The sequence below is a fragment of the Peromyscus maniculatus genome, chromosome 1 (assembly GCF_049852395.1).
Source record: "Peromyscus maniculatus bairdii isolate BWxNUB_F1_BW_parent chromosome 1, HU_Pman_BW_mat_3.1, whole genome shotgun sequence".
Taxonomy (NCBI): domain Eukaryota; kingdom Metazoa; phylum Chordata; class Mammalia; order Rodentia; family Cricetidae; genus Peromyscus; species Peromyscus maniculatus.
This window is the reverse complement of record NC_134852.1, coordinates 109,760,810-109,788,367: the sequence shown is the minus strand read 5'-3', so window position 1 is coordinate 109,788,367 and position 27,558 is coordinate 109,760,810. Positions and strand designations below refer to the sequence as shown.

The window sequence follows — 27,558 nt, the reverse complement described above, 5'->3', positions numbered from 1 at the left end:
TGGAAAGCAGAGTTAATGTTAAAGGTTCCAGTGGAGAGCTGTGTAATCTGTGCCAGAGGACGTGCTCAGTTACGAACAAGAACTGTGAAGTGGTTTGTGGGGGATGTGCTGTGGGGTTGAGTCTGTGACAGCGACTCTTGGCACCATTTGATTAGGGCTGGAGGGCTAAGCAGTCTTCCCTCAGAACTTTCCCAGGGAGTCTTTCAGGTGGGACCGGAGGCTGAGAAACCGTGGAAAGTGTTGCAACACCCAAGGGGCGTTTCTGGTTTTGAAAACTCTGTCGGACTTGATATTGAGCTTACGTCCCTGTTTCAGTGACTGAGTGTCTTTGTCCTCTTTGGAAACGTGGGGAACACATTTTCTTCAACGTTTCATTTTCTTGTCCTCCATAAAGGAACCGGAATCTGAATTTACCTGAGCTAACTTGGGTCTTAGCCCTTAGCTGCCAGTGAGTGTGACTCCAGGCTGAGAATAAATGCCTGAACCAAGGAAGAAATGAAGCCAGGAGTGCAAGTGTGAATAGAGAAGGGCTCCGGGACAAGTGTGAAGACAGTTGTAACGCAGATGCTGTGAAGAAACCTCACAGCGTCTGCACTAGCAGCCCGCACACCAGAGTGGCTTTTCCAACAGCCGGTGAGCTGAGGATGGTATTTACGTCATTAAAGGGCTGTAAGCAGATCAGAAAGAAATTGCAGAGAGGCAGGATGTGCCATGGAAAGCTTAGAAGTCCCTCTGTGACCCTTTCCAGCTTGCAGATCCCTGATCTCTGATATTCAGGGAATATAATTGTATTCTTTCTATGAATAGTAAACATTTTTCCCTTGGCATTTCATACCCATACTTAGTGACCTTTTAAAAATGGTAATATGTTTTCCGTCGTATGGGTGTATTAACATTTAGTCATGTTTACTGAATTTTTGCTTTTTAAACAGTACTGGGACATTTGGGTAATGTCTAAGTGTCCTTGCTTCAAGTGAACACTTTATCCTGCTTTTCTTGTGTCCGCCTTGGCCTGTTCAGTCAGGTAGGCCTCTTTAGGTATCTGCTGCTGTGTAGCAACTGAAGAAATTCGTGCCTTAAACCACTTATTTTGCTCCCAGATCCGCAGTCTGGCCGGGGGTTTGTGGAAACAACTTGTGTCTGCCGGGTGTCACTTTTGGAGGCTCAGAGGCTGCAGGTCTGGCTGCCTCCTGGGATCAGCTGGGGCTGTGAAGAAGACAGTGAGGTCCCTCCATGCAGCTCTTGTCCTCTGTGCTATATGATGGTGGGATTCCCAAGAAGAGCATCCCAAGAGGATGGGGGAAGCCGTACTCTGTTTATGACTTCATGCCGTCCTAGTCACCCAGAATTCTTTGGGTCATGGTGACAGATCTGCCATGTGTGAAGGTGCTGGGAATATACGGCACACTTCTTCATTGTGGTGTGATCGCATCACACGGTATGCAAGAGAGCGTGGGCATGAGATGCACCAGTGAGCTGCGTTTGAAAACCATTCTGCCACATAGAGGAGTGTTTGGTCTTTATATGTTTAATGGTGGTCATGGTTCTTTTCGTGTGTTCAGTGACGGTTTATTTCTTCTCCCATGGCCTGTCTTTTCGTAATCTCCACCCCCCCCCACCCCCTTTTCCTGGGCTTTGCATTAGCGATTGCTGTGTATGTCGTTGATCGGGAATGGCTCTTGTAAAATTAAACAAATTGGATTCAAAGTTTGTTTTGGAAATACCTCACTGATGACTTGAGAACTGTGTTAGACTTTTTGTTGCTGTAATGAACTATCAGGCAGAACATTCTAATTATCCTCTGTCCATCCTTCTTCCTCCTCCTCCTTTTGGTACAGTCAGGGAGCCCAGGCTGGCCTCTAACTCCTGATTGTGTCCACTTACCAAGCACTAGGACATTTGCTGCTGTGTCCAGCCTCACAGGACAGCTGAAAAGGAGGAAAGATTCATTTGACTCAGAAGTCTTAGTTCACAGTTCTTGCTCTGTTGATCCTGCACCCATGGCTTACCATGCTTTTATGGCAGCAGCGGTGTGTGGCCGAAGCTAGTCACCTCATGACAGACAAGAAGCTGAGAGGGACAGGACTGAGGCAGAGATAAGACACCCCTAAGGACATGACCCAGTGACCTACTTCTAGGCTCTACTTCCTAAAGTCCCCAGAACCACTTAGAATACAGCACTAGCTGGGGACCAAGCCTTCACTCCATGAATCTCTTGGGGGCACTTCATATCCAAATCATAACAGGAGTCATCGAAATTGCCTGTGGGATGGTTTTGTCTGGTAATGGCGGGGACCCACAGTCCTTTGGCTTTTAAACAAGAGCACAGGAAGGGGATGCTAGAAGAAAAGCATCGTCTTTGGCTCCTCAGCCTCCCTGAGTGAGTCTCCAGCAGTGGTGAGGCACGAGATAAGGATGCCTCAGTTCCTTTGGGCACCATTACGCCTGAGAAGCCAGAACACTTCAGGTACCAGGGAGGGAAAGATGGCACCTGGCAGGGACAGAGGAGCCCAGTCGGGTGTTGTCACTATTGAAAATCGCTTTGGGTTTCTGTTCGTCTAGTGATTTGACTGACTATAAAGCCTTGTATGCGGTGTGCGCTGAGGTTCCAATTCATATAACAGAAGTGGATTCACCCAACAGAGATAGGGATATTTAAAAGCATTTATGTGAGCTGGCCTTGGTGGCTTGTGACTGGAATCCGAGAAGTGAGACTGAGGCAGGAGGATCTCCCGAGCCCAGGAGTTGGAGACCCACCTGTTCAATATAAAGAGACCTTGGCTCAAAACCAGACCAGACCAAATCAAACCAAATCAAATTATTTTTTTTTTGTGCTTTGCTACTAAGTGCACTGTGGGATTAAAAATCAAAAACAAAACAAAATCAAAACTGTCTTTTTTGTCTGCAGTGGTGAAGATGTAATCTAGGGCCTTGGGTTGGGTGTGGATGTGTTAGGCAAGTAAGTGCTCTACCACTGAGCTACATGCCTAGCCCTGGATAAATTAGTTAACAGTTACTGTACTAAGTCCTTTCCAAACCCGTGGTCTTTGACTGATTCATAGGGATGAAGTTACTGTGAATTTGTAGGGTTGTAATGACTACTTGTTGATATGACTGAATCCCAGTCTTGACTCTTGTGGCCCTTTCGTTCTCTGATTGGACTGTGATGGAAAGGTGGCAGCCAGCATCTCTGGTCCTGGACCCTTCCCAGCTTCAGGGCCAGTGGAGTAGGCTGAGTCATCCCCTCCAGCCCCAGTTATTTCTTTGTTTGAGTGCTGGGAATTGAACCCAGTACCTTGTGCATGCTCGGCAAGCACTCTGCCACTGGACTACATCCCCAGCCCTCTGCATGGTCTTTTGATTGATCCTTGAAGAGATCAGATTGCGGGAGCTTCACAGACAATGATGGGGTTATATGCACTTTCTTGTAGAGGGTTTGGGCAGTGTTTCCCATTGGCAGCCATGCAACAAATGAAATGTGGTTGTTGTTTACAGAAGGTTCTTGTCAGCAGGCTGTGGCGGCGCACACCTTTAATCCCAGAACTTGGGAGGCAGAGGCAGGCGGACCTCAGTGAGTTCATCTACAAAGTGAGTTCTAGGATAGCCAGGACTGTTACACATCAAAACCCTGTCTTGAAAAACCAAAAATAAATAAATAAATAAATAAAATAAAAAAATAAAATAAAATAAAAAAATAAAATAAAAAAAAAATTAATGCATCTGCTATGGCTAGTGTGTAGAGGTCAGAAAACAACTTTAGAGTCGCTTCTCTCTTTTTACCATGAAGGTTCCCAGTATTGAACTCAGGTCATCAGACTTGGTTAGAAGTCCTGAATGAAGGAGTTAGTGAAGCAGGTAACAGGAAGTGGCTATGATCTAGGGTGTGAAAGGCTGTTAAGTAAGCGTAAGCCGTTGAGAAGTTCGTAAATGTATTTGGAGCTTCATACTTAAGCATTAGGGAAGCTCCCTAGACAACGGCCTTCTTTCTTAAGGAACTGTGGTCTGTACACAGGGAGAGAGCATTTGGTTGGCATGCAAATGGACAGAAGGTCTAGGCTCTTTTAGCTGACGCCTGCATAGATGAACATGGATGTTCCTCAGGAGAATGGGCTGGCTGTCAGCTGGAAGGGAGGGTGTGAAGTGTACTTAACACTGAGTACTTGGTGCCTGTTAAAAATTTATTTATTTTTGTGTGTGTGTATGATGTGTGTGTGGGCAGGTCAAGGTCAGAGGACAGCTTTGTGGAGTTGAGGTGAGCCCTGGGGATTGAACTCAGGTTGTCAGGCTTGTTCAGCAAGTGCTTTATCCACTGAGCCATGTTGCTGACCTCTGTTAAGTCTCTAAGAGAACTCACTTTGAGGGTGAACACGCGCTGGCATCATTATTTTTGAGAAACTGTCTTGAGATGTAACCCTGGCTGGCCTAGAACTTGATCGTAGTCCAGACTGGCCTCGGACATGTGGTGATCCTGTCTCTTGTCTGCCAGGTGCTGGTTTTACAGGTGTGTGCCACCGTGCCTGGCTTCGCCAGTACGGTCTTTCTGCTATGACGTGACTGGGCTAGCTTTTCATCTTCTGTATTCTCGTTGAAGCTCTACTTGTGGAGTTTTTGTGTTTCTCACTCGGTGACTCCACATAATTCAAGCATTGTGGTAATTGAAATTGAAGGACGTTAGCCTTCATTAGCAAATAGAGGCTGGCCGACTGCTGCTGAAGGGGGCTATTGGCTGCCTGGAATGTCAGCGAGTTACTGCTTTTAGACATTTTTTTCTTTGCCTATAGCCTTTTGTAGTTGACAAACGATCTGGTATCTGGACTGCACTAACAACAGCGGGGTATGTTTGTCTCACCATCTGAAGCCTGTGCGGAAGCCAAGTCTCCGCTTAGTTTATGTCCCAGGGCTAGGAACACTCTTTGCACTTCCATAGTATTTGTGCTTTCTCAACAAGATTTCAGGGACTGAGAACGTGGATCAGTTGGTAAAGTGCTTGCTACCCAAGCGTGAGGTCCTGGGTTTGGGTTCCCGGCAGCCATGTACAAAGCTAGGTGTGGTGGAGCGCCCCTGGGGCGCTGTGTTCCTGTGGTCCAGCTCTGGGGAGATGGAGACAGGCAGATCCCCAGAGCTCACCAACCAGCCAATCCGTCCAGCTGAACAGTGAGCCCCAGGTTCAGGGAGAGACCATGTCTCAAGAAATAAGATGAAGAAGTGATTGAGGAAGATACTCACCACTGATCTTTGGTTTCCACTGCACACAGAACAAAATATTTCATACCTGTTTCCATTCCATGCCGGTAACTGCTCTTTACTCGAGAAGAGGCAGGTATGCTTCCTGTTTGGCCAAGGACGTGCTGAGGCATAAGAGCGAGTCTGGGTTATGTTGTGGGCTCAACAAACAGTGCCTGGGACAACCTCTCATGCTCCATTTTTATTTGAACTGCTGCTTTCAAAACATAGAGGACTGAAAAGCTGATGCCTGTTCACTTGTGGTTCTGTTTTAGCGCCGTCTTCGACATCTCCGGAACATTGCTGCTCGGAATATCGTCAATAGAGATGGCCACCAGCTCCTCGATACCTACTTCACTCTTCATTTGTGTGGTAATGAAAAGACACACAAAGGTAAGGACTCGGCCTCGGGCTTGTCACGTTTGTGCTCTTGTGACGCGAGTGCTTTGCAGCGCCGCCTCGTACTATAGGAAGTTCATCTCGAGTGGGCGATGCGTGTTAGAGACGTGGCCGATGGGCACTTCCCTGGGGAATAGCCTTTCATTGGTACGTTTCTCTCCCCTTTGTTAAGGTTACTGTCACTGTTCCTGTTGCTAGGTAAATTTGTTCCCCTTTTATAAATGTTACTATTCTAGTTCCTGACATTAAAAACAAATGATGAGAGTCCAGTGTATTATACTAATTGTATATTTCTTTAAAATATTGCCTTTTCTAATGACCAAGTTTATATAACCAAGTTGGTATATTCTCATATTTAGATTTATGTATATGGAGTCATTTTCAGAATGGCTTGGTTTCTTCCAATTCAGTTTTTTATTTTATTTTTTTTAAAGATTTATTTATTTATTATGTGTATAGTGTTCTGCTTGCATGTGTGCCTGCACACCAGAAGAGGGCACCAGATCTCATTATAGATGGCTGTGAGCCACCATATGGTTGCTGGGAATTGAATTCAGGACCTTTGGAAGAGCAGCCAGTGCTCTTAACCACTGAGCCCCCTCTCCAGCCCCCCAATTTAGTTTTTTTTTGGTTTTTCGAGACAGGGTTTCTCTGTGTAGCTTTGCGTCTTTCCTGGAACTCACTTGGTAGCCCAGGCTGGCCTCGAACTCACAGAGATCCGCCTGGCTCTGCCTCCCGAGTGCTGGGATTAAAGGCGTGTGCCACCACCGCCCGGCCAGTTTTTAAATTAGATTTATTAATTTTATTTTATGTGTGAGCATTTGGTCTGCATGTATGTATGCATACCCCATGTGCGCTTGGTGCCCTTGGAGGTCAGAAGAGAGCATCAAATCCCCTGGAACTGGAGGTACAGATGGTTGTGAACCACAGTGTAGGTGTTGGGAATTGAACCAGGATCCTCTGCAAGAGTAGCAAGTGCTCTTCACCAATCCCACCAGCCCCCAATTCGGTTTTACAAATTATACTGAGGATTCTTCTAGAAGTGACAGTTTTAAGAGGATATCAATCCCCCCCCCCCCCCCCCCCCCCGAGACAGGGTTTCTCTGTGTAGTTTTGGTACCTGTCCTGGAACTTGCTCTGTAGACCAGGCTGGCCTCGAACTCACAGAGATCCACCTGGCTCTGCCTCCCAAGTGCTGGGATTAAAGGCGTGTGCCACCGCTGCCCGGCAGAGGTCAATTATTTGAGTCAAGATCACAATCTTCTTTGGGACACACACTGAATGGAAAGTACTAGAGTGCTGTGAGTTAGGGGGGGTGTTCCATAGGACTAGGGTACGGTGTAGCTTAACCCTGTCACTGGGTGAAGATTGAGGACAGTTGTCCTGTCTCAGCCACTGGCTCCATGCTTTGGGTGAAAGTTGTTTTGGAGATTGAATGAAAAAATAAAAAGGAAGGACATGGTGGTTCCTAGGTATGGTGGAGGAGGAGGTTTATTGCAGATAAAGGGAGAGATAGCCAGAGGCAGGGACATCTGGGAGAACCCAGAGTGAACATGACCCTGAGCCATGTGAGGGGACCAGGGGAGGGGAGAGGGGAGAGCCGAGAGCCAGACCAAGAGGCAGGACGATAAAGGGTAGATGAAAAAAGCCAGGTAAACAAAGTGGTTGGACTATTATTATAGGAAAGGGCAGGGAAGCCTAGCCCAATATCTGGGCTGGAGAAGTTTAGGGTAGGGGCGAGGTATGCCAGCCAGGAGGGTCTTGTAATGGTTGTGATTGAGGGCCGCAGGGAGAACCTGACATGATATGTTAAATAGGTGCCTCAGCAGTTTGTCTGGGATTTGAGACCTAACCAAGATAACCATGTCTTATAAAGTAGGTAACTTGGGTTTCTATGAGGAGCAACATAGAAAATGTGATAATGCTTGGTAAGATACATTTATTAGCCAATTTATGCAAACAGAAGACAATGATACCATAATAAGAGGTAATCAAGTCTTATTTTGAAAGATGGTATTTATTTTGTTTATTTCTTGGGTTTTTGAGACACGGTCTCACTATGTAGATGTGGCTGTCCTGGAATGCATTATGTAGACCAGGTTGGCCTCTAACTTTGATCCTCCCGAGTGCTGGAGTTAGAGGCTTGCACCACCACATCCAGCCTTTATTCTGATTCTTCATCCTAACCATTGCATATTTTAAAGTAGCGATTAATCTGGACGATTACTGTTGTCATGACAGTACCACAGACCTCGGGGCTTACCATAATTAACCTGGTGAACTTGGCATGCTAAGCAGGTTCTCTTTATGAGGTACTGCCGTGCAGCTCCCGCCAACTTGGTAGTGACTCAGCTCCCTTGGTCTCGATGCCACGCTCTTCTATATGTGGTCTCTGGCAGGCAAGAAAGGAGGATTATTTGAGAGAGATTTGAAGTGGAAATGGTTGCTGTTCTTACCACCACATTTTACTGGCCATGAACCAGTTGGATTATACTTTTAGATGAAGAGGGAAGAGGGAAATGTCCCCAGAAAGCAAAGTGTAGCAGTTTGCTCACTAGTTTAAGGGAAAGGCATTTTTTTTGTAGACCTTGATACCTTTAGTTCACACTTGCTGACTGGTTATATTACTGCATTATATGACCATGCTGGAGTGTTTTAACGTTGTGTGTGTGTGGTACTGGGGATTGAATATAAGACTTAGCTCATGCTCTGTGAGCACTATGCCCCTGAGATATACTCCAGCCCTCTCTTCACTTTAGGTTGAGACAAGGTCTTTCTAAGTTGTGTAGGCTGCCCTTGAGTTTGCTTTGTAGCCTAGGCAGGCCTTGAACTTGTGATTCTCCTGCTTCAGTCTCCTGAGTAGCTGGAATTATAGACCTGTGCTACCAGGCCCAGTTGAATATTTTTTTCCTGTAAGACATGGTTTCTCTATGTAGCCCTGTCCATCCTGGAGCTTTCTGTAGACCAGGCTGGCCTCGAACTCAGAGATCTACCTTCCCAAGTGCTGGGATTAAAGGTGTGAGCCATTACCACCTGGCAAGTAGTTTTAATTTTTGATGAGTGTCTATATAATCAATCCTTGCTCATCTTTCTTTCTTTCTTTCTTTCTTTCTTTCTTTCTTTCTTTCTTTCTTTCTTTCTTTCTTTCTTTCTTTCTCTCTCTCTCTCTCTCTCTCTCTCTCTCTCTCTCTCTCTCTCTCTCTCTTTCTTTCATTCTTTCTGAGATTCATTTATTTTTATTTGACTTGCTTGTTTTGCCTGCATGTCTTTCTGTGTACTACTTTGTGCCTGGTGCCCTTGGAAGCCAGGTGAAGGCATATTGGCTACCTTAGAACAGGAATTGCAGATGTCTGAGCCGTCATGTGGGTTTTGGGAACCCAAACCAGGCCTTCTGCAAGAGCAGCTGAGCCATCTTTCCAGCCCCAGTCCTTGATTATCTTAATAAAACTTCCGTGTCCTTACTCCGGTGTCAACTGTGATAGCAACAATGAATGGGCTTAGTGCATTCTGGGAATGTGGAAAATGGTGGCCATTATTGCAGGAATTGCAGTGTTATTTGTGTTGGTTTCTAAAGAGCAGCCATGGGGCTGGCTGGTGACTGCGATCTAGCCCTGGTGGCAGCAGAAGTCAGCACTGCAGTTTCCAGGTCGCTCGTGTTACCGGTTTTGCTGTCAAATATCTAGTAGGTTCCTGAGAGATAGTGTGAAGCCCTATGGCACTGTTTTAATCTTGATTTTCAAGACCTCTGCTCTGACGTTGTTTTGATAGGCCAAGAGCAGTCCTGAGTACATGATGTAAGATGGAAGCAGAGTGACTATGTTTACTCTTTTGTCTCGATTTCCTTTCCTTTTTCCTTTCCTTTCCTTTCCTTTCCTTTCCTTTTCTTTTTCCTTTCCTTCCCCTTCCCCCTCCCCTCCCCTTCCCCTTCCCCTCCCCCCTCCCCCTTCCCTTCCCCATCCTCCTTCTCCTTCTCTCTCTCTCTCTCTCTCTCTCTCTCTCTCTCTCTCTCTCTCTGTCTCAACTCTGGCTAGCTTAGAACTCACTGTATTGACTAGGCTGGCCACAGACTAACAGATCTGCCTCCTTCTGCCTCCCAAGTGTTGATATTAAGGGTGTGTACCACCACACCTGCCCTGGTGATTACAGTCTTTTGAAAATCCTTAGACTTTCTTGAGGCTACCAATGAAAAGATCTTAATACTAATAATGCCAGTGCACTGGCATGCCCCTGGTCTGCAACGGGAGAGCCTGCCACTGCCTCAGAAACCCCTTAGGTAGGGCTTTATTTCCTCCCGTGAGCTTTAGTTAATTCATCATTAAACAGACTTTGGGATTAATCCCATTAGAGATGACTGACGTCTTCTGGGACATCTTTCTGCTTCAGCCGGTCATGATGGAATGAACTGTATCTGAGTTGTCTGGGCTTTTGTCTCATCGTGGGAGCTGGGGAGTCTTTCCAGCAGGCCTGGCTCATTTTACCTTATCTGGTTGGATCCGTCACGACAGTCATCAATAGTTCATGGTCCTTCTTAGGCCTTTGGTGCAGAATAACCATGAAAAAAGACCAGCTGGCTCCTCTTCCTACACCACCTGGACTAACTGTTTCATCTCCCGCTTTTACAAGAGAGTTTTTTTTTTTTTAAAGATTATCAGAAATGCTGGCTTCTCAGTTGCTCTTTACCTCACCTGAATTCATAGTAGATCCCAAGAAGATAAGGGACATTTTTTGGCCTCTTTTTGGTTTTCATAGATGTCTACATTCAAGGTAGTTCACATCAAATAGTGTTTGATAATGTTCAGAACGAAGCCTGTGATGGTGAGTGGAGACTTAATTCTAATCCTGCTCCCTTTTAAACTTGGAAGTTTCAAATTTGTAATTTTATTTTACTTTTAAGACAAGGTCTCTCTGTAACACAGACTGGCCTAGAAATTATGGTGTAGTTTAGGTGTCCCTCAAATTCGCGGTAGTTCTGCCTTGGACTCCCAAGTGTTTTGATTATAGATATGAGCCACCATACCCAGCTAGAGGGTTTGTTTGTCTTTAAAGATTCATTATTTTAAAATTGTGTATATGTCTGTGTGTCGGTCTGGGGATGCGTGCATGGGAGCGTAGGTGTCTGGGAGGCTGGAAGAAAGGTGTCACATCTCTTGGAACTGGAATGTTGTAAGTAACCTGATTGGTGCCGGAAGCCAAACTCATATCCTGCACGAGCAGCGCATGCTCTTAGCTGCTGAGCCATCTCTGCGGCCCTCTTGTTTGTTTTATGGTTATTTCCTCACCTGTGAAGTGCTAAGTACTGCCCTCTTCTGGAATACCAGCTAGCATGAGTACTTCAGGGGTAGAGCTCTGTGCAGTCCCTGAGATCTCACCCACGTTCCATCCTCTGATGACCTTTCCTCTGAGGTCATATCCTTCATCCAGTTGCCTGCTGTGTTCCCTTTGGAGTCAGTAGGTGACTTAAACTTGGTATGTTCAAGACCGAGTCTCTGAGGTGCCAGCTTACTGATCCTGTGTTTTTCTCTCAGAAGATGACCACTCCACTCCCTGGGCTAAAACCCAGGAGTTGTTCTGGATTGTCTTCTTTCTCTTAATTCCCACATCCAGCCTTTCAGCGGATGCTTTTTTGGTGACTTCTTTGCCCCTCTATGTCACTGTCCTCCTTTGCCTGGATGGCTGAAGCGCTCTCCTGACGGTCTCTCTGCCCACATCCTCCCTCCCAGCCCCAGTTCAAATGGAAGATCATGTTATCCCTCTCCAAAGAATGCCCTTGTGGGGCTGGGCAGTGGTGGAACACTTCTTTAATCCCAGCAGAGGCAGGTGGATCTCTGAGTTCAAGTCCAGCCTGGTCTACAGAGTAACTTCCAGGACAACCAGAGCTACACAGAAAAACCTTGTCCCCCCAAAACCCCAGAAGTGTGTGTGGGGGCGGGGAGGATGCTCTCATGGCTTCTTAGCTCATTCTGAATAAGGCCGAGATCCTTGTCTTCTGTTAACCACTCAGAACTCACTTCCTGCTGCTCGTAAGCATCAGTCCCTGAAGGTCTAATCCTCCTCCTGCTTTCTCTGTCCCAGCCACACTGACAGCCTGTCTCCTTGTCTTCCATGTAGGGAACACTTGGCACTTTGTCTGCACTTGGCCTGACCCATGGCACCTTCCTCCAGGCCCCTACCTGACAAGCCCGTCCACATTCCTGTTGGCCTTTACTCCACATGCTACTGAGATCTGCTCTCACTGATTGCCGTCTAACCAACCCTTTTACAAATTCTGACTGTTCTATTTGCTTGGGTTTTTTTTCCTTAATTCTTCTTGTAGTTACTTACAATCACCTGACGTTGGTATGTTTAGTTAATGTCTCTTTCCTTCCTGTAGACATAAGCTCCACAGAACAGACATTTTTAGCCGCTCTGTCTCTAATACTCAGAAGGATGCTGGGCACATCATCTTTCTCCTCCAGTTACTTTCAACTTAATTTTTTTGGGGGCGGGGTAGGTAATGCAGTCTGTGGTTCAAAGCATAAATAGGTTTCCCCTATGTTCCTTTCCCACTCCACCATGGTAACTGCTGTTATCTGTTTCCTGTTTGTCTTTCCTGAACTGTTTGCACAAATAGAAAGATAAGACGTTCTTACTCCCTTCCCAGCAGTCTCCTTGCACAGATACCAAGTGTGTGCATAGATTCTGTGCACTTAGCATTTGTCACTTAGCCTGTCTTAGAGGACGTCTCTGGTGGACTGTTTCTGGCTTTGCAGTGACTAGCTGCTCTGCACTTTCCTCAGTTGGTCCTGAGCAGCCTGTTAGGTGTTTGCAGTCTCTCGTACATAATACTGCATTGGCTAATTTTACAAGTGCATTGTTTAGTGTTAGTAAGCCTTTAGGGTAAAGTCTAGGAAGTGGAGTTCTTGGGACATGGAGAAGGTGTTTTTTGTTTTGATAGGTATTACAAGATTGTACTTGGTGGGAAATGTTTTAGGTGTGTCTTTTCCCCACAGCCTTATCAATAGTTGTGTGAGCTACTGAGTCTTTGCCAATCTGATAGGTGAAAAATAGTTTTGCAGTTTAGGTTAAGCTTGTATTTCTTCTATTGTGGGTGAGGTTGAGGCACTCATAAAACAGTACTGAATGAAGAAATACAGCACAACAGCCAGCATGTTCCATGAGCCCCGTGCTCCGCAGTCTCTTTATTGCTGGTCCTTTAGGTGTGGGCGTGGCTGTCCGGTCCTTTAGGTGTGGGCATGGCTGTCCGGTCCTTTAGGTGTGGGTGTGGCTGTCCTGTCCTTTAGGTGTGGGTGTGGCTGTCCGGTCCTTTAGGTGTGGGCATGGCTGTCCGGTCCTTTAGGTGTGGGTGTGGCTGTCCTGTCCTTTAGGTGTGGGTGTGGCTGTCCTGTCCTTTAGGTGTGGGTGTGGCTGTCCTGTCCTTTAGGTGTGGGTGTGGCTGTCCTGTCCTTTAGGTGTGGGTGTGGCTGTCCTGTCCTTTAGGTGTGGGTGTGGCTGTCCGGTCCTTTAGGTGTGGGCATGGCTGTCCGGTCCTTTAGGTGTGGGTGTGGCTGTCCTGTCCTTTAGGTGTGGGTGTGGCTGTCCGGTCCTTTAGGTGTGGGCATGGCTGTCCGGTCCTTTAGGTGTGGGTGTGGCTGTCTGGTCCTTTAGGTGTGGATGTGGCTGTCCGGTCCTTTAGGTGTGGGCATGGCTGTCCGGTCCTTTAGGTGTGGACATGGCTGTCCGGTCCTTTAGGTGTGGGCATGGCTGTCTGGTCCTTTAGGTGTGGGCATGACTGTCTAGAAAAGCTCTTGCATACATTGGCTCATGTGGACATAAGGCTCTGATAGGATGCTTTGAGGATCTACTTGGCATATGACTTTATTCAAATGGAAAGAATAAAATGAGTAGAAGTTTATTAATACACATAATGACTCACAAGGTGTTTTTAATCTAGTATTTTATTTGAACCTCATAACAACCTTTTTATCTCCTGGGTGCTATTCTTTTTAGGAAGATAATGAGACAATGACTGACCCGTGTAGGTTATTAATCTTACACATGAGAGATTGAGGGCTGAACATGTTTAATTTTATTCTCAAAATTCTGCATTCATTCTGTTCACCCCTTGTTGCCATTCTGTTATGTAGATGTAACAGGATGGTGGTACAGGCCAGGCTTGGTGTGCTAGAGGTCAGCTCACACCCTCGGGTCTCTTCACAGAATCTGGCCCTTCTGTTGAGCTGAGTCCTTTCAGTCAGCCGGTGCAGTTTGGAGCATTAATGGAGATGGCAAATTGTGTGGTTTATTCACGCAGTCAGCCACTCAACAGTGAGGAAGAAATAGTCCTGGTCCTCTCTCAGAAGTGGAGAGATAGATGTGTTGTGAGAACTGTCTGATTCAGATACTTTGCAGAGGAAGCTAAATCATTCCTTTTTTTTTTAAGAACTAAAATATATGAACATATATACTTACAGTCGTGTGATAAGTGGTTGTAGTGATTGATTAAACGTTTGAAAATGAATGAAAAGGGTGAAGTTGTATGGCACCGGGGAAATAAGTGTTACCCTAAATGAAGAAATTGTACACTTTAGTTAGAGAGTCTGTCTTAGTTAGGGCTTCTTGTTGCTGTGCCCAAAAATCAGTTGAGGAGGAAAGGGTTTATTTGCCTTACACTTCCGGATCATAGTCTATGATTGGAGGAAGTCAGACAGAACAGGAACTCAGACAGGGCAGGAGCCTGGGAGCAGGAGCTTATGCAGGGGCCATGGAGGGGTGCTGCTTACTGGCTTCCTTCCCCTGGCTTGCTCAGCCTGTTTTCTTAGAGCACCATGGACACTATCCGGGGATGGCACCACCCACCATGGGCTGGGCCCTCTCCCATTGATCACTAATTGAGAAAATGCCTTACAGCTGGATCTTATCAAGGCATTTCCTCAGCTGAGGCTCTGTCATCTCTGATGACTCTAGCTTGTGTCAAGTTGGAACACAAACCCAGCCAGTACAGAGTGACTTGTCATTATCTATGGTAGACCCTACATGTTCTTAGATCTCACAATTTTGTTTTAATGGTTTGTTCTAAAGCCACACAGTTTATGCTATACATCTTTAAAAGACTGTTAAGCAGTCTTTTAAATAATTTCTAGCATTATTTGAAAGATGCTAAAATTCATAGCAACTTCAGGATGTTCCCTTTAGAAACATAGAATTTTCTTATTTCAAACAGTTATTCATAATAAAAAAATGAAACTACCATTCAGCTAGTGAATGTAAGTAACCTAAACCTGTAAGCTAAGAAGAAAACTGTTAGCTTAATTAGAAGAATTGGATCTTGTTGAACCTCTCTCAGAACCTGGTCTTTCACTTAATGTATTGTGAATTGTTCTCAAAACATAAAGTAAAAATGATCTTTTGTTTGGAAGATGAGGATAAAGTAATGCAGGTAGCCTGTCTGCTAAGAAATGCCATTGCCCCCAGCAGAGGCAGGCAGGTCTCTGTGAGTTCGAGGCCAGCCTGGTCTACAGAGTGAGTTCCAGGACGGCCAGGACTACAGAGAGAAACCCTGTCTCGAAAAACCAAAACCAAACCAAAACGAAAATGCCTTAAGGACAAGAGCTTGCCGGAAGAGGTTCACTTTTCTATTCCTCGAAGCACCTCACACGTGAATACCTGGGGATGCAATTGTTCATTCATCAAAACAAAATTTGTTGTGTTCTGCCCCTGTGCCAGGGACAGTTCTTTTTTTTTTTTTTTTTTTTTTTTCTTTTTTAATGACTTAGAGGATTAAGAACATGGAAAACATTTCTGTAACTTAGGTTCACAAGTTATTTATTATTATTATTATTATTATTATTATTATTTTTTTTATTTATTTATTTTTTTTTGTGATATATATTTTTTATTTTACAATACCATTCAGTTCTACATATCAGCCATGGGTTCCCCTATTCTCCCCCCTCCCACGCCCTCCCCTTACCCCCAGCCCACCCTCCATTCCCATCTCCTCCAGGACAAGTCCTCCCCCGAGGACTGTGATCGACTTGGTAGACTCAGTCCAGGGAGGTCCAGTCCCTTCCTCCCAGACTGAGCCAAGTGTCCCTGCATAAGTTCCTGGTTTCAAACAGCCAACTCATGGAATGAGCACAGGACTTGGTTTTTTTTTTTTTCTTTTTTTTTTTTTTTTTGGTTTTTCGAGACAGGGTTTCTCTGTGTAGCTTTGCGCCTTTCCTGGAACTCACTTGGTAGCCCAGGCTGGCCTCGAACTCACAGAGATCCGCCTGCCTCTGCCTCCCGAGTGCTGGGATTAAAGGCGTGCGCCACCACCGCCCGCCAGGGACAGTTCTAAGTGACAAGGAGGAGGTAGTTGTAGGATGCGAGCACTGTTATTATGGGTCTACAGCTACAAATAGGATGGGCAAGGCATATATTTCAACCAGCAGAAACACGTTTGTCCGTGTGTCACCCAAGATCATCTCAAGTACCGTGGTGCATGCATCACACTTGGGAAATCCTGCCCTGTGGTAGCAGGGAACTCAGAGTCCCCAGGCTCTGCGTTGGCAGTGGCATGGAGGTGACTTGGGCAGGTGGCTGGGGAACACTGGAGGGTTGTTGGGAAGGTCTGTCAGAACCTCTCACTCATTTTTATTTTGTTTTTGGATTTTGTAACATTTACTAATATATATGAAGGTTTGTGGAATCATGAACTTTTAATGCTTTCAGAAGAACTTCAGTTATCCGAATTTTCCAAGTTGAGACTGGACCTGAAGAAGTTGAAGAGATGGAGTGTTAGAGACAAGTAGAAGTCAAGCTCAGGCTACTTGGTTTCTAGATCATTCTGTACAACTGTGAGGAAGTGCTTTAGAGGTGCTTGAGGAAGAGCAGAAAGTATCCCCCATAAAGAGTAGAAGGGGGGGTTGGGAAGATGACTCAGCCACAAAAGTTCCTGCTGCCCAGATGAGAGGAAACTGGGATTTGAATCCCTAGGACCCATGTGGATGCTAGGTGAGTGTGGCAGTCCACATGTGGTCCAGCCTCAGAAGGCAGACATGGAATCTGGAGGGCCACACTAGCTGTGTTGAGGAGCTAGGAGTTTGAGACAGCCTGCCTTAAAGAGAATAGTAGAATGCTCCTGACCTCAGCCTCAGGCCCTACATGACCATACACATGTATGTGCATGCTTACTGTGCACATGTGAGAAGAAATGAATGGAAATGGGAAAAGAAGAATTTTTAAGGGCTTAAATTAGAGTGTGCTGCAAAAGGAGACAGGTAACAATTATGAAATTAAATCTGAAAAATTTGTAATCTGCTTCACCGATGTTTTCCCCCTTTAGGTCACTTCCATTTAATCTTTGTTTCTATATTTGTTTTTATTGATAAAGATAATAGAGGGCCTCTCCTAACTCATCCAAATTAAAAAAAAAAGATTTTTCCAGGCAGTAGTGGCACACCCCTTTAATCCCAGTACTCGGGAGGCAGAGCCAGGTGGATCTCTGAGTTCAAGGCCAGCCTGGTCTACAGATAGAGTTCTAGGACAGCCAGGGCTACACAGAGAAACCCTGTCTTGAAAAACCAAAATAACAACAACAACAAAAACCAAAGAAGAAAAATAATAACAGCGGGACCAGATCCCTTAGGTCTTTTAGAAGCCTTACTAGAACGTATCGTCAAGTTTTACAGGGCTTGGTTAGTGAGCTTGTTTTCTTTCGTATCACTTATTGTTCTTTTTCTTCTTTTTTCCAGAATTTTATAGAAGTGAAGTGATTAAGAATTCCTTGGTAAGTTTGTTTTCTGACAGGTACATGTGACACAGCCTATACCCCTGTTTCAGAAAGTCTGAGTGGTGTAAGTTGAGGTCTGGTTCTTGTGTTACGGTACATGAATGATTCTGCTCAGTTGTTCAGTCATTACTGAATTTTTTTATTGTTGTTGAAAACTTTATTTGCATCATTTCCATTTACAAAGAGCTTGACTATTTTTGATTCTGTGTTTTTTCTTGGCAAAATTCATAAGAATAGTTTGTGCCTTTGCATACAGGACCTTATTTCTTGGGGATAAAAGTTTTGTTTAGTGAGAAAGCTGAAAGTGTCTAGCTGGGCATGGTGCATATGCCTGTAACTCCAGGATTTGGGAGGAAGAGGAGGATTGTGAGTTTTCAGGATAGCCTCAGCCACACAGTGAGACCCTGTCATTAAAAAACAAAAAGCAAAACAACCAAACATCCCACTTTTTTTTCTGTTTGGAGAGTTTTCTTTTTAAAGTGTGTGTGTGTGTGTGTGTGTGTGTGTGTGTGTGTGTGTGTGTGTGTGTGTGTATGTATGTGTCTGCACACAGTAGTCTTGATATTTTTACCTGTTTTTGAATTTTGTATGAATGAAATAATGTAGTAAGTGCCCTGGTGACTGAAGTCCATGTGTCAATGTGGTTGTTGTGATCAGTTGACCTTGTGTGGTTTATTGGATTTGTTTTGTGTACTTTACTGAGTGAATATAATAGGTAATCCATTTTTTCCCCTGTTGCTAAGGACACTTGGCTTGTAGTTTGAGCCATTGTGCATCATGTTGCTGTAACTATTCTCCTGGGTGTCCCTAGTGGAGCATGCCTTTCTTTCTCTGGGTCTGTGTAGGGTGCAGTCCTGTGAATATACACACGACTGGCCAAAGCTTCTGGCTGCTTTTACGACACTGTTGTTTTATTTATACTCACTGCATTTTATGAGAATTCTGATTACATTATTATGAACACTTCATGTTTTTAAAATTTAAGTGTTGATAGAAATCATATAACAGAATTTTTTATTTTTTTTGCTTTTGCTATTGAGGCAGATATTCTGAACTTAGAATCCTTAGTGCCAACAGTATGGTTAACTGAAAAGTCACAGCTGTTTCCATGAGTGTGGGTGTAGGCACAGGGCGTCCTGAAGACTGCCACCTGCTGGTTAAATACCTTAGAAATTCGTTGATTCTCCTCCGTTCTCTCCCTCCTCATCCCTTTTCCCCTCAAAATAAACAAACAGAAAAGGAGATGGGTGGGAGGGAGGGATAGGGAAGGGGATGGAAATGTGTCTCCAAGTTCTGTCAGAGTCATGTTTCTTTTTCACATTCCTTTAGCCGATAACAGTTCATGGTGGTATTTCTGCTTTAATTGCCTTTGGCTTCAGCTAGATACTCCCTCCCCGCAAGTGATTACTATTTCTGTTGTTATTGTTTTTTGGTTCAAGTGGAGGTTGTATCCTTACTGTGATTGACAGTCATTAGAGTAGGTGATGGCTAAAATGATCGAAGAAGTAATAGTGGGAAAGGCTGGCTGGGTTCTCTAAAGTTGATTTTATCCACAGGACCTATCGGTGTTTGGAAATTCTCTATGTGAGTTTCCTTAATAAAGAGGTGTAACAGAGACAGATGACCCGAGCTAGTGGGAGCTCATGGACTCTGGACTGACAGCTGGGGGGCCTGAATGGGACCAAACTAGGCCCTCTGAATGTGGGTGACAGTAGTGTGGCTTGGTCTGTTTGTGGGTGCTGTGGCAATGGGACCAGGACTTATCCTGGGTACACGGACTGGTTTTTTAGACCCTTTCCCTATGGTTCGATGCCTTACTCAGTCTTGATGGGGTGTGGGGGGGTGTTAGTCCGGCCCCAGCTTGGTGTGCCAGCCTGTGTTGACTACCCAAGGGAGGCCTTACCCCTATGAGGAGTGAATGGGGGGTGGGATGGGAAGAGGAGGGGGCGAGGGAACAGTGGTTGGTATGGAAAATGAAAACAAACTTTTTTTAAATTTAAAAAAAAAAAAGAGGTGTAATTGTGACCTGCCATCTGTGATCTAAGAGCAGGTTAGGTGTGCTTTATACATTATTTCACACAGATGATAATGCTTCAAGGTTAGGTATATTCTTGTTTCATAGTGAGGAAACAGGCCGGGACAGTTCGTGACACATAAAACTGATGTTCTGAGGCTGTAACCAAGCCTCCTATATCACACTTCCCTCAGCTTGGTTTTCACCCAGAGACCAGTAAGCCTTGCTATTGCATAAACAAAGCTTAGAGCCTGTACTTTTAGAGAAAACACGAGACAGAACTTACCAGAACAGTCGTTGGAATTGCGGCTGGAGTTGTTTTCCAGTTCAGGAGGAAAGCTGCACGATATCAATGTTTCTTTATGAGTGACTGGCCCGAGGCTTCTAAGTCACCTCCGCTTCAGCCCAACTGTGGCTGAATAACTGGACACTCCGAACTGCCTCCTGTTGCTCACGTCCACTGTGTTGCCCTGAGTTAAACTGTGTCCTCATCAGGCTTGTCCAGCTTCCTCTTCCCCTCCCCCCCTCCACCCCCCCTACCCCCGCCGTGGGAGGGAGACTGAGGTAGTTGCCATTTCCAGTGCTAGGCAGGTAGCATGAGTGGAGGCTGAGTGGGGTTCATCTCGGCGCAGAGGGAGGAAGGAAGGTTGCTAGCGGGATGTTGTCTGTCCGGAGCGGGATGTCGTCCGTCTGGAGCTGGCTAGGAAGCCAGAGCAGGGCTGAGGAAGGCTGGGTTCCTCCTAGTTACAAAACCAGTATGAGTTCTAGTGAGACATCTGCATATGTTGTTTAAAATATTGGTACAGCTTTTATAAATTTTTAGTTGTGTTTCTTGTGACTATCTTGTTATCAAACAATGATAGGGAAAGGAATGCTGGTAATAAATAATGTTTTTTTGTTATTGTTTGGGTTTTTTGTTTTTTGTTTTTGTTTTTTTGAGATAGGGTTTCTCTGTGTAGCCCTGGTTGTCCTGGAACTCATTTTGTAGATCAGGCTGGCCACTTTTCTCTGCCTCTGGAGTGCTGGAATTAAAGGTGTGTGCCACCACATCCAGCTAATAATGACTTTTGTTTTTTAAACTTTTGATAAAAAAATAGTGATTTTACGTCCTCTGGTGGGTATTAGTAGGCAGTGAACTCTCAAGACTACAAATTGTAATATTCAGTGGTGATAGGCAGGGTCGGCTGATGTTACTCCTTGAACGGTCTCCTCCATCTGGACATTGGGATGCTCTCTATGTTAAATATACATTTAAAAGTCATCTGGATCCAGATGGTGAAGATGCTGGGCGGTAACATATGAATAGGTGGCAGGCTGTGTCTGTCTGTGTCTGCGTGTACCAACTTAGGAATTCTTCCTCTTACACTGGCAACTGTTTTTTAAGCTTATAGAAGGAAGGCTGTGGGGAGAAGATGGACAGTACACTACTGTGTTAGTGTATCAGCCTAGAAAGGAGCCCTGGCCACATGTCTTCATATGAAGTAAGCCCTGTTCCCTCCGGAGGCGGTTCTTAGTTTAGATGATGCACTTGAGGATGCTCCGTATCCCAGCCTACCACCATGCAGCCTGGCCCCTCAGGTGCCTCTGCTCAGTCTCCCTTCTCACTTTGGGGGGGAAGGGGTTACTTCATGCCTTTTCTAGCACCTTGTCATATGGGTAGTGAGAATTTGGAATGTTTCTGTTCATATTCTAGAGTATGCATTTATTGTGATGTGATCTCATAGAGAGTTAAATTTCAGGCAGTGGAAGCCAGCTCCTGCCCTTTAGGCTTTTGACTGACATCACAGTAGGCAAAGAATATATTGATTCCCCCCCCCCCATTTAAAAATCTTAAAAAACAAAACAAAAGCAAAAGACATTTCATTACTTTTATGCTAGGTGTGGAAGTGCACCTATTTTAATTCCAGCACATGGGAGGCAGGTGCAGGTAAATCTCTTGAGTTCAAGGCCAATATGAGAGTTCTAGTGAGACACTATCTTGAAAAACAGAGATAAACAAACAAAAGAAGAAGTAGAGCCTGATGTGGTGGCTCACACCTTTAATCCCAGCGCTTGGGAGGCAGAGGCAGGAGGATCTCTGTGAGTTCAAGGCCAGCCTGGTCTACAGAGTGAGATCCAGGACAGCCAGGGCTGCACAGAGAAACCCTGTCTCAAACAACAAAACAACCCCCCCAAAACAGACAAGAAGAGGAGCACAGTTGTTTTCTCCCATGTGTCCTTCCAGTCCCTGACAACACCCCAAAGAGGCTGGCAAGCTCCCCTTTCCTGGCTGCCTGCAGAAGAGCACGGCTTGGCCCTTTCGTGGCCTGTGCTGTTTTGTTCAGCTTATGTGAGACTCTGTTGGTCATGTAGTAATTCTCTGACTCTAAAAAGCGTCTCTGCTGAACGAAAGAATGCCTTTCTCCGGTGTGTGTGCTTAAGTAAGCACAGGACGTCAGAGTGACGGGCTTCATTCTGCTCAGTTGGAGTTGACACTGGCCAAACAGTTACCAGTGGTTTCTGTTCTGGCTATGGCCCTCCCAACAGTGCAAGGTTCTCAGGTGGTTCCGTATCCTGGCCCAGACTGGAGTCTTAACCTGTAGTCATTCTGGTGGGACCGTGATACCGTTGTGACTTCAGTCTGTACTCCCTCATAGACTGTCCCGTTGAGCATCTTTCCAAGTGTCGATTGCTGTTTAGACGTTCTCATTGTCATGGAGTACAATGGAGGAACATCCCAGCTAATGTTATTAATGTTATTAGGAATAAACAGACCCAAGCGAAGATTTGAGATTTTAATTAATCAGAGGTAGATAGACTCTTACTATGTAGCTCAGGTTGGCTCAAACAGTCTCCTTGCCTCTGCCTTCTATGTACTAGAATCACAGGCCTTGCTCCCTCCCCCATGCCTGGCCTGAAACTTTAGGTTTATCATATACATTTGATATACCTGGGTAGCCAAGACACTCCCTTTTCACGCTTTCCATTCTCCACTCTTCAAAGACATGTGGAGTTGCTGGTCTGTTGAATCCCAGTGAAGTGAAACATTTGTTTGTGAATTCATGTCCATGTCACCTCTGTGTGGTCTCCTTCCTTTTCCTGTTCTTTTAAAAATTATTTTACATGCACACACATGTGTGTACATGTGTGTGTACAGGTGTGCGTGGGTTCGTGGATCTCTCTCTCTCTATGGAGGCCAGAAGAGTGTCAGATCCCTCGGAGCTGGGGTTACAGGCATATGCGTGAGTGTTGGGCTCTGAATCCAGTCTACGTGGTTGCACAGCCAACACTCTTAACTACTGAGCTGTTTCTTCCTCCCTGCTTCCAGTCCTTTCATAAGGGAAAAGTGTTTAACTTTTTCTCAAGAACTTGGGGTTGTCATGAGGAATGTGAGTTATTATACCAAGCTGCTCTTTCAAAGGCTGCAGCTTAAAGCCCCATCCCTAACTCTTACCTTGAATGGTCTCCAGTGTAGCCCATGTCCACAGTTAGAACCGTTAGTTATCTAGGGCCGGAGAGGATGCAAGCTGTGAGTTCTTGACTCTGAGTCTAGTCCCAAGAACTGTAAACTGGGCATGGTGGTGTTTGCCTACAAACCTAGAACTTGGGAGGTTCAGAAGTTCAGAGTCATCCTTGGCTACATAGTGAGTTTAAGGCTAGCCTGGGGTACATAAGGCGTGTTTTTGTTTGTTTGGTAAGAAAGTTTCCTATTGCTTTCATGCCTTTGGAGTCAGCTGTACACTTTGACTGCCAGCTTCAGCTGTAACCACCATATGACAAGCAGGTTACTTAATGTCTCCTCAGCATCAGCTTCTCTGAAGAAACGATCATGTTTCCTACTTACACAGGGCTCTGGAGTTGTAAGTTTAAGTCAAAATGTGTACACACATTGCTGTGGGCACATAGGATGCCAGGAGACATTAAATACTCTGGGAGAAATCTCGGCCTTTGAGGAGGGCATGACAGACAAGGGAAGTCTGTTGATGTGTGGTGGACTGGCAGGTTCCTGTGGATATTAGGGTACCACCACTCATGGTGTCTGGTGATGTGTGGTGGACCCCCAGATTCCTGGGGACATTAGGACACCACCACTCAGGGTGTCTGGTGGTGTGTGGTGGACCCCCAGATTCCTGGGGACATTAGGACACCACCACTCAGGGTGTCTGGTGGTGTGTGGTGGACCCCCAGATTCCTGGGGCCATTAGGACAACACGGTGCTCTTCTTTTCTAGTGATGGTCACACCAGAAATGAAAAGTGAGCAGCGTCGTTTTTATTCCCCATTTAGAAAACATGATGCACATCAGACAAGAAAATAAGCTGCCGTTTCCAAAGGAATCTTAACGTGTGCTTTCCACTGTAGTTTTTATTTATTATTTTTTTAACCTTAAAATGATTAGGACTTCTTTTGTATAATACCTGGAATATAATGTCTTTTTTTGTTTATTTGGCAAATGTTTGAATCCTTCCTCCAGGATACTAGAGGGGAAAACAGTAGCAGAAATGCCCCAGCCTTACAGAGGGTCTGGTGTAGAGCCTGACAGTTATGAGGCAGACATCAGAGGCTCCCCTGAGGGAGGAAAGCTTGAACTGCAGTCTAGTGGTCAGAGAAATGTTAGTCAGGAGAACAGCCCCTGTGGAGGGAGTCTGGGAAGGGCTCTGCCCAGAGGCCTCAGCATCCTCATTTCAAAATTTGAGTTGGACTGACAGGTTCCATTTTTAAATATGTAAACTAGGAGGTTACCTCTTTACTACCTCCTCATTTGTGCTGTGGTTGGTGTAGATTAAACCAGGTGCGGTGCTCAGGCAAGTGGACGACAGCCGCTAGCTGTTGTCGGGTGGTGAAGGACGTGTGGACTGAGGGGGGCAGAGGGGAGCAGAGGGGAGGATGGGGGTCAGGGGGGAAGGATGGGGGAGGATGGGGGCAGAGGGGAGGATGGGGGCAGAGGGGAGGATGGGGGAGGATGGGGGGCAGAGGGGAGGATAGGGGCCAGAGGGGAGGATAGGGAAGGATGGGGGCAGAGGGGAGGATGGGGGGCAGAGGAGAGGATGGGGGAGGATGGGGGGCAGAGGGGAGGATGGGGGCAGAGGGGAGGATAGGGAAGGATGGGGGCAGAAGGGAGGATGGGGGAGGTTGGGGGGCAGAGGGGAGGATGGGGGAGGTTGGGGGCAGAGGGGAGGATGGGGGGCAGAAGGGAGGATGGGGGAGGATGGGGGGCAGAGGGGAGGATGGGGGGCAGAGGGGAGGATGGGGGAGGTTGGGGGGCAGAGGGGAGGATGGGGGAGGTTGGGGAGCAGAGGGGAGGGTGGGGGAGGATGGGGGCAGAAGGGAGGATGGGGGAGGTTGGGGGGCAGAGGGGGGCATAGTCTCAAGCTCCAGAACTAGTGAGTTGGCAGAGAACTCTCCTGCAGAGTTCTCAAGCTCTAGATGAGCTGAGGCGACTGGCGAGGACCAGCTCCTCCCGGCTTGTCTGCAGTGGCTCCTTTAGTCTTGAACTAGTGTAACCTTGGCTGTCAGTCAGTCACTTAGTTGTCTCTTGTTTGCACATCATCATTCTGTTGGCAGGGGTGGCTGGCTTGAGGTATTGGAACACAAAGTCTGAGTAATCACTGACTAACCACTGAGCTCTGCAGAGAGGTAACGCTAGATATGTGGGTTCTAATTAGCATCAGTCAGCCCAGACCACAGGCTGTGGAATGGCAGCGAGAGTCATTTAACTTCCTGTCGGTGAAGAGAGCAGAAGGTGGTGCAGTGGAAAGTGCATCATTAGGCCACACTGCTAAATCCCACAATCCACTCTGTCTCAGAATCATCAGTCATAAAAACCGAAACACTATCACTTGGCAAGACATCGTGAAGCTTAAGCAGCGTGGTAGAGACCGCTTGCTAGTGAGAGGAGAAGAGAAGCCAGGTGATGGTGACGGAGCTCGGGCTCCTCCCCCAGCGCACAGGCCTGGAAGCCTTCCCTTTGCTTCCCGACTCTCCCCAGCTGCGGCCTGCCGCTCCTGGGCAGCTGCTCTTCCTTCCCTGCTCACACTTGCTGCCTCCCACATGTGAGCCCCGGTGTATCATGGTCCCTTTGCTGGAGTTCCCGATCGTAGTCTGCTGAAATTCTGTTTGTGCTTTCGAAGCCAAGCTCTCACAGGCTCTGATGTCTTCCTGTTGGTTAGAGTTGGTGGTTTCTTCCGGCCGCTGGGTAACCTTAAGCATACTTCTGTCACGGAACTCCCCATTGTTCCAGTGTAATTATTTTTGTTTATGTGGTACTGGGAATTGAACCCAGTGACTGCACTTGCCAGGCAATCACTCTACTGTTGGGCTGCACCTCCAGTGATACAGTTGTTTTAAGAGGAGATTTGATTGGAGGGCCTGGAGGGCATTGCTTATATGCTGCCCCCCTTTTCATTGTTGGTGAATTGCATGCATGCATGTAGGCAGTGTGGTTTGATCACCCCACCCCTTTACCTCTCCTTCAGTTCCTTCCCTGTCCTTGAAGAAAACTGATTCTCCCTCCTCCAGCTGCCTAAGTCCTCAGCCAGGGGTGGAACTTAGGGAGTGCCCTTCCCCATCTGTGCTGGGAATTGGCTAGCTTGATCTTGGGAAGTCTTGTGCACACAGTCACAGCACCGTGAGTTCACATGCGCCATGGTCCTGATGCTTGGCAAATACTGTTGGACTGCAGATGTCCACTCCCTTTGCCTCTCACAGTCTCTCCACCCCTTCTTCCTTGGTAATTCCTGAGCCTTGGAGGTGGGGGATGCTGTATGGTTGGCTCAGCTGGGCACTCCACCAGGTCTTATGCCCTGCACGTTGACCAGCTGTGTGTCTGTATCAGTCTGCGTGTTGGCTTCTAATAATCATGCTTTGTGTTGAATAAACGAGTGAAAGTATCGGATGAAACCATGTTAGTGAGAGTGAGAGTGACTGAGTCAGCAGATAAATCCAGAGGGTCCTTGTCACTGTACTTCATTAATTGCATGGTTGTATCTATTTATAATACCGTTTGTCTTTTAAAACAAGTGTCTGTTTTGTCTGTGCCAGGGAGCAGGGCTCTGAGCATGCCAGGTGCATATCAAAGGACAGCTTGCAGGAGTTGGGGCTTTTCTCTGTCACGTGGTTTCTGGGGATCGAACTCAGATTGTCAGGCCTGGCAGCAAATGCTCTTACCCACTGAGCCATCCTGCCAGCTTCCGGTCTTTATCTTTTATTTTAGTTTTTTAAGTATGTTGGTGTTTTGTCTGCATAGCATTTGTGTGCCTGGGGCTTGCAGAAGCCGGAAGGAGGCATCAGATCCCCTGGAACTGGAACTATAGGCAGTTGTGCGTTGCCTTGTAGGTGCTGGTAGTCAAGCGTGGGTCCTCTGGAAGAGCAGCCAGTGCTCTTAACCACTGAGCCATTTCACCGGCCCTTCTTTTGGTTTTTAAAAACAAAATGACATACCATCTAATCAAAATTCGTGTAAAGAAGTTAGAGTCTTCTTAAAGTGTGTTTTTCTTTCCATCCACAGAATCCGACATGGAGGAGTCTTGACTTTGGAATAATGCCGGACCGTCTGGATACATCAGTGTCCTGCTTTGTGGTGAAGATTTGGGGTGGAAAGGAGGACGCCTATCAGCTCCTGATCGAGTGGAAAGTCTACTTGGATGGGCTGAAGTACTTGGGTCAACAGGTAATTTTCAGAGTGAGATTTCCAAGGTTGTCCTCTGCAAATTATCTAGCTTTTCTAGGGAGTCTCTTCTCTGTACATTTTCAGTTATAAATGATGCCAATAGAAAAGATAAAAGTAAAAAATTAAATTAGTGCAAGGAAAAAAAAGTAACTTGCCAGGCATAGTGACGCGTGCCTGTAATCCCAGCACTCGGAGGTACAGGCAGGAGGATTGAGCAAATTGGAGTTGGGCCTGGTCTACACGGAGTTCTGGCCTAGCCAGAGCCTTCCTGGTCTACAGGGAGTTCTGGCCTAGCCAGAGCCTTCCTTGTGAGAGAACCAGGACAAGAGCGAACAAGGCTTGTGATACTGTGTCCACAAAGTTGCTTACATTGTTACATTTGAGTTAGCGAGGTGTGGTGGCTCCCTCCTGTGATCCCAGCCCAGGGAGGCTGAGCTAGGGTTGCAGCGAGTTTGAGGCCATTGAGGCCAGTCCCGGTGAGTTTCAGGTCATCCTGGGCTATAGAGTAAGACGTCTCAGGTAA

At 46.2% G+C, this 27,558-nt stretch overlaps 1 protein-coding gene and 1 long non-coding RNA gene across 4 annotated transcripts in view; one reads left to right on the top strand and one right to left on the bottom strand.

Moving 5' to 3' along the window:
- Uvrag (UV radiation resistance associated) overlaps nt 1–27,558 on the top strand; it is a 277,558-nt gene that overhangs the window by 22,117 nt on the left and 227,883 nt on the right. For 2 of the 3 annotated variants that reach the window (XM_076547989.1, XM_076547992.1), the window contains exons 2-4: nt 5,499–5,616; nt 17,337–17,371; nt 26,874–27,035. In XM_076547989.1, coding sequence (XP_076404104.1) covers nt 5,499–5,616; nt 17,337–17,371; nt 26,874–27,035 — 315 coding nt within the window. The remainder of the gene's footprint in view (nt 1–5,498; nt 5,617–17,336; nt 17,372–26,873; nt 27,036–27,558) is intronic. The other variant, XM_076547997.1, reaches the window with a different exon arrangement.
- Nucleotides 16,215–19,815, bottom strand: LOC143267831 (uncharacterized). The gene is made up of 2 exons (XR_013043408.1): nt 19,675–19,815; nt 16,215–16,355 (listed from the first exon to the last, which is right to left on the bottom strand). It is a non-coding gene; the product is annotated as an uncharacterized LOC143267831 (long non-coding RNA).